The sequence below is a fragment of the Elephantulus edwardii genome, unplaced genomic scaffold (genome assembly GCF_000299155.1).
Source record: "Elephantulus edwardii isolate Elephantulus edwardi_28Jun2011 unplaced genomic scaffold, EleEdw1.0 scaffold00077, whole genome shotgun sequence".
NCBI classification, from domain to species: Eukaryota; Metazoa; Chordata; class Mammalia; order Macroscelidea; family Macroscelididae; genus Elephantulus; species Elephantulus edwardii.
Genome location: NW_006399827.1, coordinates 382,712 through 396,838, shown reverse-complemented (window position 1 = coordinate 396,838; position 14,127 = coordinate 382,712). Strand labels below are relative to the sequence as shown.

At 52.8% G+C, this 14,127-nt stretch overlaps 1 protein-coding gene across 2 annotated transcripts in view; it reads right to left on the bottom strand.

Annotated features, from left to right (window-relative positions):
• Window positions 1-3,273: 3,273 nt before the first annotated feature.
• Window positions 3,274-14,127, bottom strand: part of BZRAP1 (benzodiazepine receptor (peripheral) associated protein 1) — a 28,098-nt gene continuing 17,244 nt past the window's right edge. The window contains exons 18-31 of one of the 2 annotated variants that reach the window (XM_006889244.1): window positions 13,847-13,998; window positions 13,203-13,580; window positions 12,876-13,112; window positions 12,196-12,372; window positions 10,819-11,646; window positions 10,059-10,158; window positions 9,813-9,967; window positions 8,580-8,748; window positions 8,120-8,191; window positions 7,707-7,739; window positions 7,490-7,590; window positions 7,338-7,409; window positions 7,016-7,126; window positions 3,274-3,453 (exon numbers count right to left, since the gene is read on the bottom strand). In XM_006889244.1, the coding sequence (XP_006889306.1) occupies window positions 3,274-3,453; window positions 7,016-7,126; window positions 7,338-7,409; window positions 7,490-7,590; window positions 7,707-7,739; window positions 8,120-8,191; window positions 8,580-8,748; window positions 9,813-9,967; window positions 10,059-10,158; window positions 10,819-11,646; window positions 12,196-12,372; window positions 12,876-13,112; window positions 13,203-13,580; window positions 13,847-13,998 (2,765 nt within the window). Of the gene's footprint in view, window positions 3,454-6,350; window positions 6,381-7,015; window positions 7,127-7,337; window positions 7,410-7,489; window positions 7,591-7,706; window positions 7,740-8,119; window positions 8,192-8,579; window positions 8,749-9,812; window positions 9,968-10,058; window positions 10,159-10,818; window positions 11,647-12,195; window positions 12,373-12,875; window positions 13,113-13,202; window positions 13,581-13,846; window positions 13,999-14,127 lie in introns of those variants that run through there. The other variant, XM_006889245.1, reaches the window with a different exon arrangement.

The window sequence follows — 14,127 nt, the reverse complement described above, 5'->3', positions numbered from 1 at the left end:
TCTGCTGCAACCAACACTGAATTACCTTCTCTACCCCCTGACGTGTTTTCTGCTTTGCCCTGTAGATTTTTTATTATTTTCCATCTGGTTTTTTTTTTTTCTGGAATCCTGCTGTTTTGAACATGCTGAGAATCTCCCTTATTTTCAGGTGAAGGTGAACATAGTGTTCATTCTGGTTTTGTTACCTCTATCACGTCTGTAAGGGAGCTCTGCTGGCCTGATGATTAAGAGCTGAGCTACCAACCCAAAACAGGTCGCTTGAATCCTCCACACGCTGTGTGGGAGAAAGATGGGGAATCTCCTCTCATATGATTTTTGAAAACCTGCTGGCGTGTCAGCTATGAGTCAGTTCTAATTCGATATCACACAACAACAACAACAACATACAATCTGTGAGGGAGCCCTGGTGACCTGGTGGGAAGAAGCTGCACCGCCAATCTGAGGACATGTGGTTTGAATCCAACAGCTGCTCCAATGGAGAAAGATGAACAATATCCTTCCATGCAATTTACTGCCTCTGAAAACCTGCTGAAAGGTCAGCTATGAGTGGTTCCTGCTCAGCAATCAAACAACAACAGTATGTCTCTACAGAGCTCCAGGGCACGTCCATAAAGACTTGCACTGCTACCCCAAATGTGGCGGCCCCTCTTTCAAGGCTTGAATTCACCTGCAGCTTTACAGGAAAAAGATGGGCCATCTTCTCCGGTTCAAAACCACCTCCAAAAGCCACTGAAGGGTCACCTCTGAGTCGTTTCCAACTCCACGGTACTGAGCCTGTGATTTGCTTGTGTGTTTCTTAATTACTTGTGGCATAGTACACAGCATAACAGACTGTTATCTATCTGTTAACCATGAGGCTGGCAGTTCTAATCCATCAGGTGCTCTGAGGGGGGGAAAGATGCACAGTCTCCTATAAAGATCTGTAGCCTAAAAAACCTGATGGAAGTTTTTGCTGAGTTGGCGTTGGCTCACTGCCAGCGAGTGATTGACTGAACTTATAAGGGGTTTTAGTGCCATGGTGAGTAATGTGCTGCACTGATCAGAAGTGGAAAAGTGAGAAGTCTTTTCTTGTAAAGATTTATCACCTCGGAAGCCCAATGGAGGGGCTCCAAGTTGGAAGGGACTCAACAGCAGTGGGTTGTTTGGGGATTTAACTTTTTTTGGGAGATGAGCTTTTGGTGCATTGTTATGAGCCATTAAGTCAGAATTAGCTCATAGCTGACCATCCAACAGGTTTTCAGAGGCTGTCAATCACATGGGAGATTGCCTTTTTTCCTTCAGAGCAGCTAGTAGATTCGAACTGTCTGCCTTAGAGTTAGCAGCACAATCCCTAACCAGTAAGCCACCAGAGCTCCCCGGTGAATTTGGAAGAGGAAGAAAAAAAATGTAGCCCGCGTTCAATTCACTCTATCGAAATGGAGCCCTACTCTCTCATTTCCCTTTCCTAGGTCTTTCTTCTTCTTCCACTTGTTATTGTTGTTAGTTGCTGTCAAGTCGTCTATGACTCATGTTGTTGCTGATTGCCTTTGAGTCGAGCACAACTCATAGCGACCCTATGAACAAGAGGCCTGAGGTCCCTCTACAATTACTGACATTTATCAAAGTCCATAGAGTTTGCAGAGGCAAGACTCATAGTGACCCCATGAACAATGAGCCTGGCCCTGTCCTGTGACATCCTCTTCATCTCAGACACTTGAGCCCATTGTTATAGCCACTGTGTCAGTCCACCTCGTTGAGGGTCCTCCTCTCTTTTGCTGACCTTTCCAAGCATGATGTCTTTTCCCAAGGACTGGCTTCTCCTACCAGCCTGCCCAAAATACATGAGACAAAGTTTCACCACCCTTGCTTCCAAGGAGCACCCTGGCTGCATTTTTCTCCCAGACATATTGGTTTGTTCTCTTGGCAGTCTGAGCTGAATCAATACTCTTTACTCAGAGTCATCTCTTTGGCCATGCTTAGTCATTGTCCAACTTTCTGATGCATTGCAAGCAATTGAGAAGCTTATGGCTCCCTCCACTATTTTGTTCTAATTCCAAATACCTGTGTCTGGGCCGCAGGGGCCCGGGAGCTGTTTACCCTTCTTAGGAACAAGAGCTGCTTGGTTGCCTTGGGGTTAAAACAGTGTTTGCCACACATGTGCCCCTTACACGTAACTTTGGGTTTTGAAGTCAGGTTCAAAGCTCAGTGTGAGCCACCCCACCTAAGAATCCTTTGCCCCAGATAGAGTCCAGCATAAAATTTGTGAAAATAGACTTTATTATAATAAAATGTCTTTTAAAACAATTGTCCCCACAATTCCTCATCCCTAGAGACTGGAGAAGAAGTGGAGTTCAGTCAAACAAACAATCTCCCACCACAGCAGAGGAAACATGCAAAGAGACATCCACCCAGCCACAGGGTAGGGGTGGGGCGGTTAGGGCAATGGTGTGGAGCCCCCTACCCCCCTCTAAACAAGGAATGTATGAAAATAACTTCGTATGTCTGTCCTTCCCCCCAGCCCCCAAACCCTGATGGGGACCAGAGGAAAATGATGCAAAAGAGACGTTGAATCCGATGAGCAAAATAAGGCAAACCCAACTCCTGCTTTCTGCCCAGCAGACCCCTGGGCCTTTGGGGACAGACACACAGGGGGCCCAGAGGCTGGGCTGGCAAGGAGAGGTGGAGCACTATGGGGCGGGGTTAGGCCCGCTTTGGCATGGCCATTCTCCTTCTGGGGCCTGTGCAGTGGGAGCGAGGTGGAGGAAGCTGGGCTGAGGCACTGAGTATGTACATATATACATGGCTCTGCCCCTCCCGCCCGGTGGGGAGGTGGGGCTTGGGTGAATCCAGTGCAAACTTTCCTTCAGTGGAGGGAAGACACGCGATCAGGATGGCCAGAGCCTTCAGGGAGAGCCGGCCATTCTCTCCCAGGCTCCCCACTTTGGGAGTGAGGAGGACCAGCAGATGGCCTAGGGAAGCGGGGTGGGGACAGCACTAACTAGCAGCCCTGGCTCTGTGACTGAGGTCTGGAGACTGCGGCCAAGTTACTTCCTCTTTGTGAGGCTCAGTTTCCTCTTCTGTAAGAGGAAGGTACACCCCCCCAAGGGGACTCACCCTTAAGGGCCTGTCTAGCTCTGACCGTCAACAAGTTTCTGATTGCCCTCCGAGTGCCACAGTGTTAACTTAAGGAACAGGAGCCCCTGCCAGAGGCTTTCCCTGCCCAGTCCCAGCAGATTTCTGAGGTCTCTGGGGACCTACATGGGGTTGCTTCTGTCTGCAGGATGGGTCACAAGTTCATTCCTTCTTCCCAGAGCCCAGTTTCCTGAGGAGCTGCTTCCCCTTGGAGAGGAGGCCCTGCATCTTCTCCCTCGTACCCTGTGGCTCCCCCAGGTCAGTCCTGGATGAGCTGCCTGGGCCATGAGCACGGGGCCAGCCAGGGAGCCCTGGGCGCCCTGGTGGTGGGCTGGTCCAGTCCTGGGAGAGAAAGAAAAGGCACATAGTCAGGGCCCGCCCATCCTGACTTTTTTTCTCACAACCTCATGAGACTCCCACCTCCTAGACACATAGCAGACACCCAGAGCCCCTCTCCTCTATGGCCCAGCCCAATACACAGAGCACAGAGAAGTGACGTGGTGGGATGAGTGCAGGGAGCACCGAGCTGGGAGTCCAACCAGATGCATCTCAATCCTGCTTTCTGCTTACTTGTGACCTTTCCCTCCTCTGTGTCTCACAACAGTATGCTGGCTAACTGCACACAAGAGTTCTCAACACCTTCCTACTTGTTCTCCCAGAGAAAGGAGGCAGAGACACCCCTGAGACCCCTGTCACTTCCAGGCAAGCATTTCCAGCAGCACCTCACAGGTGGTGCCAACAAGTAGCCCAGCCCGAGAGCCTTGAGGGCATGCAGCTGGAGATGGGGACCACGCCTGTCCCTTGAATGGACCCTGAGAGGAGACTCACAGTCACTTGCATCACTCAGCCCTCACCATCCGCTGCAGGGCCAACCCTGCCCACCCTCTTCCTTCTTTGTCTCACATCCCCTCCAGAATTCAATCTCTTCCCACCTCCATCCGCAGCCTGAGCTGTCCCACCTGCCTCACACCCTCCCAAACTCTAAGTGCTCCTAAGAGGTCTCAAGACAGGCAGGACCCACCAGGAAGCCACCCCACCAACATTCCCATGTGGACATTTGTGCCTGCAGGAGCCCTAGTGACCTGTGCTTAAGCATTGGGCAGCTAGCCAAAAAGTTGGTGGTTTGCATCCACCTGTCACTCCATGAGAGAAAGATGAAGCCATCAACTGTGTAAAGATTCCAGCCTTGGAAACCCACAGAGCAGCTCTAGCTGTTCTAGAAGGCTGGCACAGCAATGAGGTATAGCAATGAGTTTGACTTCTTCTTCCTGTGCTTGCAGATCCTGTCAGGCCCTAGTCAGCCCACAAGCATTTCTCTTCCTTCTCCTCAAACTCTTTTTTTTTTTTTTTATTTTTTTTTTTTTTATGGAAAAGTAAAAGAAAAGATTCTTTCATTGTTTTACAAACCCTCCCCCAGGTCCCCTCCACCATGCAGCCCTCGTTCTAGTCTCCTGTGATGACAGAAACACCCAGTTACATCTCTCTTTTAAACGGTTCTCTCCCTCCTCTGTTTCAGTGCAGTATACATTATTGAACCCATCTTACTCAGTCTCTCCCCAACCCCAAGGACAGTCCCATTCTACAACAGTGGCATCATGTAATATTTGTCCTTTTGTGACTGGGATATTTCACTCAGCATAATGTTCTCCAGAGTCAACCATTTTGAATAATATTGCATGAGTTCCTTGTTTTTTAATGCAGCATAGTATTCCATTGTGCGAATATACCACAGCTTCTCTAGCCATTCGTTTGTTGATGGGCACTTAGGTTGTTTCCAACTCCTTGCTATTGTGAACAAAGCTGCAATGAACATGGGTGTGCATATATCTGCTTGGATGTCAGCTATGGTCTCTTCAGGGTATATTCCCAGTAGTGGAATTGCTGGGTCAAATGGTATCTCTTTTTGCAACTTTTTGAGAAAGCGCCATACTGCTTTCCACAGGGGTTGCACCATTTTACACTCCCACCAACAGTGAATCAGGGTTCCAGTTTCTCCACAACCTCGCCAGCATTTGTTGCTTGCTGTTCTGTTAAATTTTGCTATTTTGACTGGGGTGAAATGATATCTCATAGTTGTTTTAATTTGCATCTCTCTTAGGGCTAGGGATTTTGAGCATTTCTTCATGTGTTTGTTAGCCATCTGAATGTCGTCTTCGGTGAAGTGCCTGTTCATATCCTGTGCCCATTTTTCTATTGGATTATTTACCTTTATCTTGTTGTGGTGCTCAAGTATTTCATAAATTCTGGATATAAGTCCCTTATCTGATATGTTATTACCGAATACTTTTTCCCAGTCAGTGGCTTCCCTTTTTACCCTACTGGAGAAGTTTTTGGATGTGTTCCTCAAACTCTTATGTGCTGCCCAGAGAATGGCGTCCTTTCACCAGAATCAGCCATGTGCCCAGGCCAGCGACTGGAAATGATGCACAGCCTGGGGTCCCAATTACCCCATGGCCCGGGATGTATCAGGATGGAACTACAATGAGGTCAATTTATCTACTAACTAATCAGAACTTCAAGACCAGGCTGAGATCTTAGGGTCTCTTGTGAGATCCCAGATCCTTCCTACCTCTTCCCAGGAGTCCCTCCCCAGTTGCCAGGAAGAAGGGATTGTTGTAAAAACAGAAGGAGGGGCTCTCAGTCACAGAGAAGAACAGTTTGGAATTAACTACAGATTCCAATTACTTGAGCTCTCCTTTCTATCCTTCAAAGCAAAGAAAATTGAGAGTGGGAAGTAAAACCATGCATCTGATCACCTACCAGGTCAGGATGCAGAGGACAAGGGTGGGAGATTATTACTGATGACATTAGCATCATCTATCACCAATAATAATCCCAGTATTATAATACTATAGTCATATAATATCATAATACTCTTAGTGAATTGTTATGTAATATTCTATAAGTTGTATATGTTATAGAATATGAGGAGTCAGTTAAAGAGACATAACATACTTGGATGGCTTATGTATTCCCATGACAGCTGGTACTGCCCTGGGAAAAGGCATGACAAGGGGAACACAGAGGGATGGAGAGGCATTCTATACTCAAATCTGGCTCCAGGCAAGGTCTCCCTGCCCCGTTCCTGGGAGAAAGCCAAAGAGCCAGACAAGCCCAGGTGACTGAAATGAGGAACACTATCTGATTATGGTGAAGAGGGGAGTAGGCGGTTTCACAGGATGTAGGGGGGGCAGTCCCCCCACTTACATGTTGCTCTCTCTACATATATCTATCTCCATCTAGCACTGGACTCTTCTCCTCCTCATTCTCTGAGAACAGGGAACAAAGAGAGGAGATGGGTTACCGACAGACGAGTCCGCTCTCCACCCAGTCATCCCAGTCACAGGGGCTCTGAAAGCTCTTGTGTTTGGAACTAATGCAGGAGGTTCCCCATTAGGACCTGGCCCCCACACCCTCCCTCAGCCCTCTGAGGCTGGAGGCCTTAATTCTACCCCATCCACTCCAAGAAGAAGCATGCTCTGAGAGTTTGGCCCCAGGAAGTCAGGCCTTGCTGGGTAACTGACTTTAAAAGTCTACAGAATGGAAAGCACATGGAAGACAGAGGGGTGGCAAGAGGGAGGGCCTGAGACTGGTGCTGTGACTGGAGATAGGGGGTGGAGGGGGCCCTTTTCCACAGGTTGTCCCCATCCCTTGCACTGTACTGTACCGGGGTCAGTGGGATCAATGACCTGGAATCGGTTTTGCAGCCATCATCTCTTTGTCAACAAGGCCATGAACACCATCTCCTCACTACAGGACAGGAGCTGCCTCTGTTGGGGACCCTCTGGCTTGGGTTCACCTGTATTATTACCCCAGCTGTACCTTCCCAAGACTGTTCCAGCTCCCACTGCCCCAGAACCACAGGGATCACACTGTTGAGGTGGGAGCCCAGCTCCTCACTGACCTGACACTCGGTCAGAGAGGTCCCAGGCTCTCTGTCCAGGCTGCCTGCCTCAGGCCCAGGACCTTCCAGGAAGTTGGATGGAACAAGACCCCTTCGTCCATTGAGCTCACCCTGAAGAGGACATGGTGAAACTGAGGCCAGGGAAGAAAAGATGCTGGACACCCTCCTCCTGAGCCCCCTCAGACCCAGAGAAAATCAGTCATGGGAGATGACCACATATTGCAAAGGCTTTTCTTAAGAACCCCTTGCCTGCCCGGTCCCTCCCCAGAGCCCTCTGGGAAGGGGCTGATGCATTGGAGGGCAGTGCACCCCATGTTCTCACGTAGTAGAAGCCATCATCATCCATGGCCCCAAACACCGTGATGATGTCCCCTGCTTGAAAGGGTAGCTCTGCCTGTGGGGAGACCAAGGACAGATGTCAACAACAGGTGGTCCTGCCGTCACCCCCCTTCTTGTGGCTCTGAGGGTTCGCACCTCCACATCCATGTTAGGGGAGTTCTCCCGGGGATTGTAGTCAAATGCAGCCACCATGGGGCGGGGAGCTTTCAAGTCCGCAGAGACTGGCTTGGGGGGCCCTGCAGGGGGAGGAGAGAAGGTTCAGGATTCTCTCTAGACTGCACCCCACCCCATTCCATCCTCAGCCCATGCTACCTCTTTACCCAGTCCCCAAAGCCGAGGGATGACCCCTCACCTGGACAGGGCAGAGCAGGGCCTTCTATCTCAGCTGTGGAAAGAGTGTGTATGAGCCATGGGGTGGGATGGAGTGAGCGGCTCAGGATCGGTTCCCCCACAAAGAATATGGAAGAGAGAGCTCTCAAGGATCATGTCAGCTCAGTTTGGGGTTAAACTGAAGTCCAGGCAGGATACATAGCTCAGGCTGCACAGAACTCATAGTCAAGGGCTTTTTGGGGCCAAGGCCCTAACCAATCACCCCTCTCCTTGCCCCAATCCTCACCAGACTAAGCCCACCACTGGGCAGACGGAAATGAGTGGCAGTCTACTCTGATACCCTTTACCTGCCCCAAACTCCAAGAGAAACAAGTGGTGCTTGCTCTCACCCCATTCCACACACATGCTCACAGAGGGGGGAGAATTTGCACCCACCTTTCTTGGACCGACGTGGCTTAGGAGGAGGCCCAGCCGTGCGGGTTGAGGAGTACACAAAGGGACCGTTCCCTGATCCAGGAAGACAAGGAGATATCAGAGAGAAGCTGAGGCAGGGGAAGTGGGATCAGGACAATGACACTGGATCTCCTCAGGCCTGGGTCAGGTTTTTAAAGGGTGGCCATACCCCAGCTCCGTCCCAGCCTCCAGGACCCGAATACCTGGGGAGCATCAGAGCATTCTACAGAGGCCCAGCCCCCCACAAGGTACTCGTAAATCACCCGGCAGGCCCACAGCAAGGCCACACCTTTCTCAGTCTTCACAGACTAAGGCCCGGAAGCTCTGCTGGGCACTGGATAAATGAGGCACCCTGGCCATTCTGGACATACAAAATCCTCAGCACGGACGTGGGTTGGAACTTGGCAGTGGGAGGTGGGTGAGAGACAGGAGCAGGTCATACCTGAGCCCTCAGGGAGGATATCCAGGGGCAAGTAACCCCTTTGGAGCAGCTGCTGCCTCCCCACAGGGCTGTCCACAGCCACCTCTGCCACCATGTTGCAGGGGATGTAACCGATGCGGCCCCCACTTTCGCCTCTGTAGAAGCCATCTGCGTCCTTGTCCCCAAACACCTGGAGATGGAGACCAGCTGTCTCAGGAGGCCTTTGTCCAGCTTCTTCCCCAGAACTCTTTGCCCCAAACACAGCAGCACCCCACCTGGACTACCAAGTATAAGGACTGGGGGGGGGGGGCGCGGATAAAAAGGGAAGGACCTTTCTCACATTATCATCATATCTGTATATCCACTCCCTCTCGGCCCATCCCAGGCTAGACCTCTCTGGGAGCAGCTGTGAAAAGCCTTCAATAAACACTTGGGCAAATAGTGAGAGCTAATGCAAGAAATTCAAGGGCTTTTGCATTTACTGGACCATTTAGTCCTCAAATAACCCTGAATAGGACATGTATAACTGTTCAGATGGGGAGAGGTAAGGGGAAGGGGGGGAGATGAAGGAGGAGGAGAAAAGTACTCAGGCAGTAAATATTAGTGGATGGGTGAACAGTGGGAAGGGATATACAAGGTACCGTGAGGATTTGATAAGGCAATATGATAAAAGACATTCATCAATTGTAATTAATATTACTTTAACAAAAAGCCACATAACAACAACAGTACCCATTCCCTTACATCTCAAAAAGCTCTCACTTCACCTTCCCCCAAAACCTGTCTACAGTCTTTATTTTGTTTTACGTGTCACAGATTTTCTTATGCATCTGGAAGGAAGAGCTAACCCAACAGTTATCAATTTAGATAGTGTAGTTTTAATAAAGTCTTTGTTCAGAGAAAAAAAAGGAAGGAGGGGGAGAAAAAGCACACACATGCCTGTCTGGTAGTGGTTATTGGTTGTCATTAAAAATTGATAGCGAAAAAAGAAAAAAAATTCTTAGCGACTTTATGAACCACAGATCAAAAACTTGCCCAATCCGGTAGACACCAATATCATCCTCATTTTCCCAGTAAAGAAACTGAGGCACAGAGGGATCAGGGAATGTATCTGAGGTTTGCCAGTTAGAAGTGGCAAAGCCAGGAGCCCATGGCTCTATCTCCTGGCCCGAGAAGCAGCGCCCTGGACCACAACACTCTGTTACCTCAAGGACCAAAAGGGTACAGGAGGGGCTGAGGCCACCAAAGAGTCACCTTCAGGATCTGCCCCTCCCGAAAGGGGAGCTCCTCTTCCCCTGCATCTGGGTTGGGTGACATTGACACCGGGTCGTAGTCAAACAGAGCCACAAAGACCCTGAGAGGGAGACTCTGGTAGGCCAGCACCTCTTCTGGGGGGCTCCTTGGAGGGACTGCGAAGAAAGGAAAGCACTGTAATAAGCTCTGGCCAAAGGGTCATCAGAGGCCTCTCTTTGCCCTGCCCCATCCCCGTCAGGTGCTCACCCAGCTCACTGGAACCTGGTCTGAGGGCTCGGGTCCCTCTCCTAGGGGGGCCCCTTCGCCCAGAGCTGTCCTGCCCTCTGGGCTCCGCCATCTCTGTTGCCTGCAAAAAGAATGCAGCAGACAGCAAAAATGACCTGCTGTCCCTCCGGCGGCCACATCTGCAAAGGCAGGACACATGTCCGCTCCCCAGCTCTGCCCCTCCAGCATAAGCAGCACAGCAGAGCAGGGACACAACATTCTTCGCTGGAGCCTCAGCCTCACCTCTTTGGAGGTGATGGACCCTGCACAGGGAGGGGCAGGCAGGAGGGGAGCCCAGCCTCCCCGCTGCCACGCAGTAGATGAGTGGAGGAGAGGGCACTAAGCTCTAGGACCAGTTCTTGGAGCCTTTGGGAGGGGTGTCTCGTGTCAAGGTCAGGGCCGGTGACGTCGGACTTAGCATCAGTCAGTGTCCTGAAGATGTAACTAGCTAAACCAAGGACAGCGCTGCCCCACCAGAGGGCAGGGGGCTGGCTGGCGGCAACTGGCAATTAGAGGCAACAGAATATTGTGCGCCCCAGTTCTGTTCCACAGAAGCAGCAAAGCGGTGGAATGCGGGTGGGAGGAGGCAGGAGAGGGGGGCCCGGAGGCCGGGCTCCACCTCAGCTGATGGAGGTGGCAGCGTGGAATGGGAGCAGCTCGTGGGCAGTAAGCAGGGCCACCAGGCGGCAGCACGCAGGCAGCAGCAGGCAGGGGGCTGCCCCGGGTAGGAGTGGGCACGGACCCGGGAGGGTGGCTCCTTGGCTCTGCCTGCTGCACTGCGGCCTCTCCTCTCGGGCTCCCCTTTCTCCCAGGCTGGGAGGCGTGGGTAGGGGTTGGGGACTGAACTGGCCTTCAGAGGCCCCCTGGATCGTCCTACATGTGCCCCACTCCAGGCCTCCTCCTCGCCAGGGCAGCAGGAGCTGGTGATGCTGATGCCCCCGTTTGCCTCCTGCTCGTCCTCAGAATCGTACTCAATGCTGATTTCCAAGCACTTGGGGGACAGGCAGCTGGCTAAGCCAGACTCCAGGGCCCGGCCACGGGGGCATCTCCGGGAAGGGGCCGGCCGCCCTCTCCCACCAGCCTCTGGTCCAGCCCTAGTCCCCTCGATCACAGGGAGGCCGCCCCTCTCCCTTGCGGGCACTGGTCGTCCAGAGTGCTGGGGCCCGCCATTGCCAAGAAGCCGGCTACAGTGTTCACGGGGGTCTGGGGGCCGCTTGCGGTTTGGGGGCTTCTCCAGGTTTCCGCCTCCTCTCCTTCGGCTGCCTCCACCAACTGGTCCAGGCACGTCCTCCAGGTGGTCTCCGGCCCTGGAGGGCTCAGGTGACAAGGGACAGAGGCCAGGTCCTCGGGGCTGAAGGCCATCACAGCCAGGCCCCAGCAATGCAGACTCAGGCAGGCTAGGGACTCGGGAGGAGCACGCTTCCCCCAGTCTCTCCTCCTCTTCCTCCTCCTCCTCCTCCTCAGGGATGCTAAAGAGCTTCTTGCTGCAAAACTGTTGGAGAGGCAGCTCCAGGATTTGCTCCAAGATCTCCTCATCGCTGTCGGTCTCACAGGAGGAGTCCGGCTGGGGCTGGAGGTGGGGAGCAGCAGGAAGACAGGCCGTAGGGAAGAGGAGAGAGCTGAGATCCTTGTCCTCAAATAAGGACAGGAGTTGGTGCAAGCCCATAGCCTGCCCTCAGCTCCCTCCAGGATAATCTCCCCTCCTTCCCTGCTGCAGAGAAGGCCTCAGTCAGAAAGGGGCATGCTCAAAGTCGCCAGGGCCAAGCTGGAGGAAGAAGAAGGGACACACCCCAGGACGAGGTCCCTGGGGGACACACAAGGAAAAGGCTATGCCTGTAAGAGGAGTGACAAACCCCAAACCACACCCCAATTCAGAAGCTCCAAGCATAAGGCCCCCCTCCACCTTGTCCATACACTGCATCTGGCATCATAGGGCAATATGGAAAAATGCCCCCTCCTTTCCTCTTTTGCCCGATTCTCACACCTGTTGCCCAGGACAACACCTGTTGTCCCAGGCCACACACCTAGAATGCTGCTGGCACTCAGAGACTGACACAAAGGTGGAGGGGTCCTCAGAAGCTGAGGTCTAGGGCCCACCAGTCCCTCTACACCCCGTTACCTTGGCCCTGTTCTCCCTGATGCTGTTGCCAGCAACCTGCTTCTGGAAAGAGCAAGGCCTGGGACCCAGCTCCTCGTCCTCCTCCTCCTCCTCCTGGATGTCAGACAGATCTGAGTTGCGACTGTGGTCCACGAAGGAGTTGGCCAGGCGCACCCTCAGCTCAGCCGGCTCCTCTGTCTGTAAGAGGACCAATGGGAGGAGGTGGTAAGGAATGCTGGGTCTTGGCACGGTCAGTCCCAGCCAGGAGGTAAGAGAGCCATAGTCAGGTAGGGGGTGGGGGTGTACAGGGGAGGCTTCCTGGATATCAAGGCAGGAAAGAAACCAAGAGGAAGATGGAAGCAAAAACGGAGAGAGAAATGGGGGCAGCGGGAGTGTGACAGACACACAGCACAGACCAAAGTGGAGAACATGGAGATTTCAAAACTTTAATGGTCATCAAGTCAGAACCAATCATGGCTGACCCATCAGGTTTCCAAGGCTCTAAATCACACAGCAAAAGACTGTCTATCTTTCTCCTACAGAGCCCCAGTGAATTCAAAGGCACCTCCTTTGGATTAGCAGTGCAACTCTCTACAGACTAGGCCAGACACACAGCACAGCCCAGAGTGGAGAACAGGGAAAAGGTGGCGGAGAAGTGGTCCGCATTTTTGAGATGACACAGAGTCTCCCCAGCCCTGTACCTCAGCACCGGCCTGCAGCCCAGACTCCGTGTCTCCTTGGCTAGCCTCCATACATGGTGCCTGCTGAGTCAAGGTCCCCTGGGTGGAGCAGGGTGCTGGGCAGACCCCTCCTGGGTTCCACTCAGCCTCTTTCTGGGCCAGTTCAGAAGCCTGAGGCTCAGTGCTTATCACATCCATGGCTGGCTTGTTGACTGTCTTCTCCTCCAACATGTCCTGCATGGCTGCCCTGGCCTCTTCCTGCAATGGCAGGTGCTGAGGAGAGGCCTCAAGCCCCAGGCCCTTCCCCCAGTGTCCACTAGCTCTTCCTGCCCCCACAGCCCAGGGTACCTGGGAAGAAGATGCTGGAGGCTCCTCTTGGGAAACTCTTGCTGCCTCACTGGAAGGGCTTGCTGGAGGGGCCCCTGGGGGCTCTCGAGGTGCAGGAAGAACAGAGTGCCGGCGAGGAGAGCTAGGGTCTCCAGGCCCTGGGGAGGCTGGAGCAAGAGGTGGTCTGGGCTCTGAGCCTGGTCGGGGTGAGGAGCAGGAGACTTTGGCTGGCAGGCAAGCCAGAGCCAAGGCTGGGGCGATAGGGGCCGGGATGGAGTCAGCCGACTCGCCGTGGGGAGACATGGTACGCACGGCCACCTCTCGGCACACTTGCAGAAGCTGCAGCTGGGACAACTCCACCAGCACGCTGCCTGCGGTAGGCGAGGCCACCTCCATGATCTGCAGTGGGGAGAGAGGATGGGTAAGGGAGACTGAAGACCCAGCTACCATTAAGCCTTTGCACACTTTATCTCATCTCAGTCTCCTAGGTATCAGTGATGTGTGATATTCAAATCCCCATCTTCTGATGCCAAAAGCTAAGCTTTTGTTAATTTGCTCCACAGTGGCCCATCACTCAGGGTTGATTACCACTGCCAAGCCATGAGAGAGGTAGGAGCCACACCTTGCTTCCAGAATATCGAGAAGATGCTGCAAACCGCCCATACCTTCTGCCCATCTGCATAGATGGCATAGCCTGTGACCCGGACACCATTAGAGGATCCTGCAGCATCAATAGTGACTGGGAGCCAGCTGATGATCAAGATTCCAGAGGAGGGCCCTGGCTCAATCTGCACATCCAGAGGGGCATCAGGTGGGCCTGCATGGACAAGTACAAGGTCCAATAATACCCACCAGTGACGCCAGCCCAATCTACCAAGAGCAGGACTCCCCGTTCACCATTGCTCATGGCCCAGCCTCCTGGTGGTATAGACAGTGCACCCCCTGG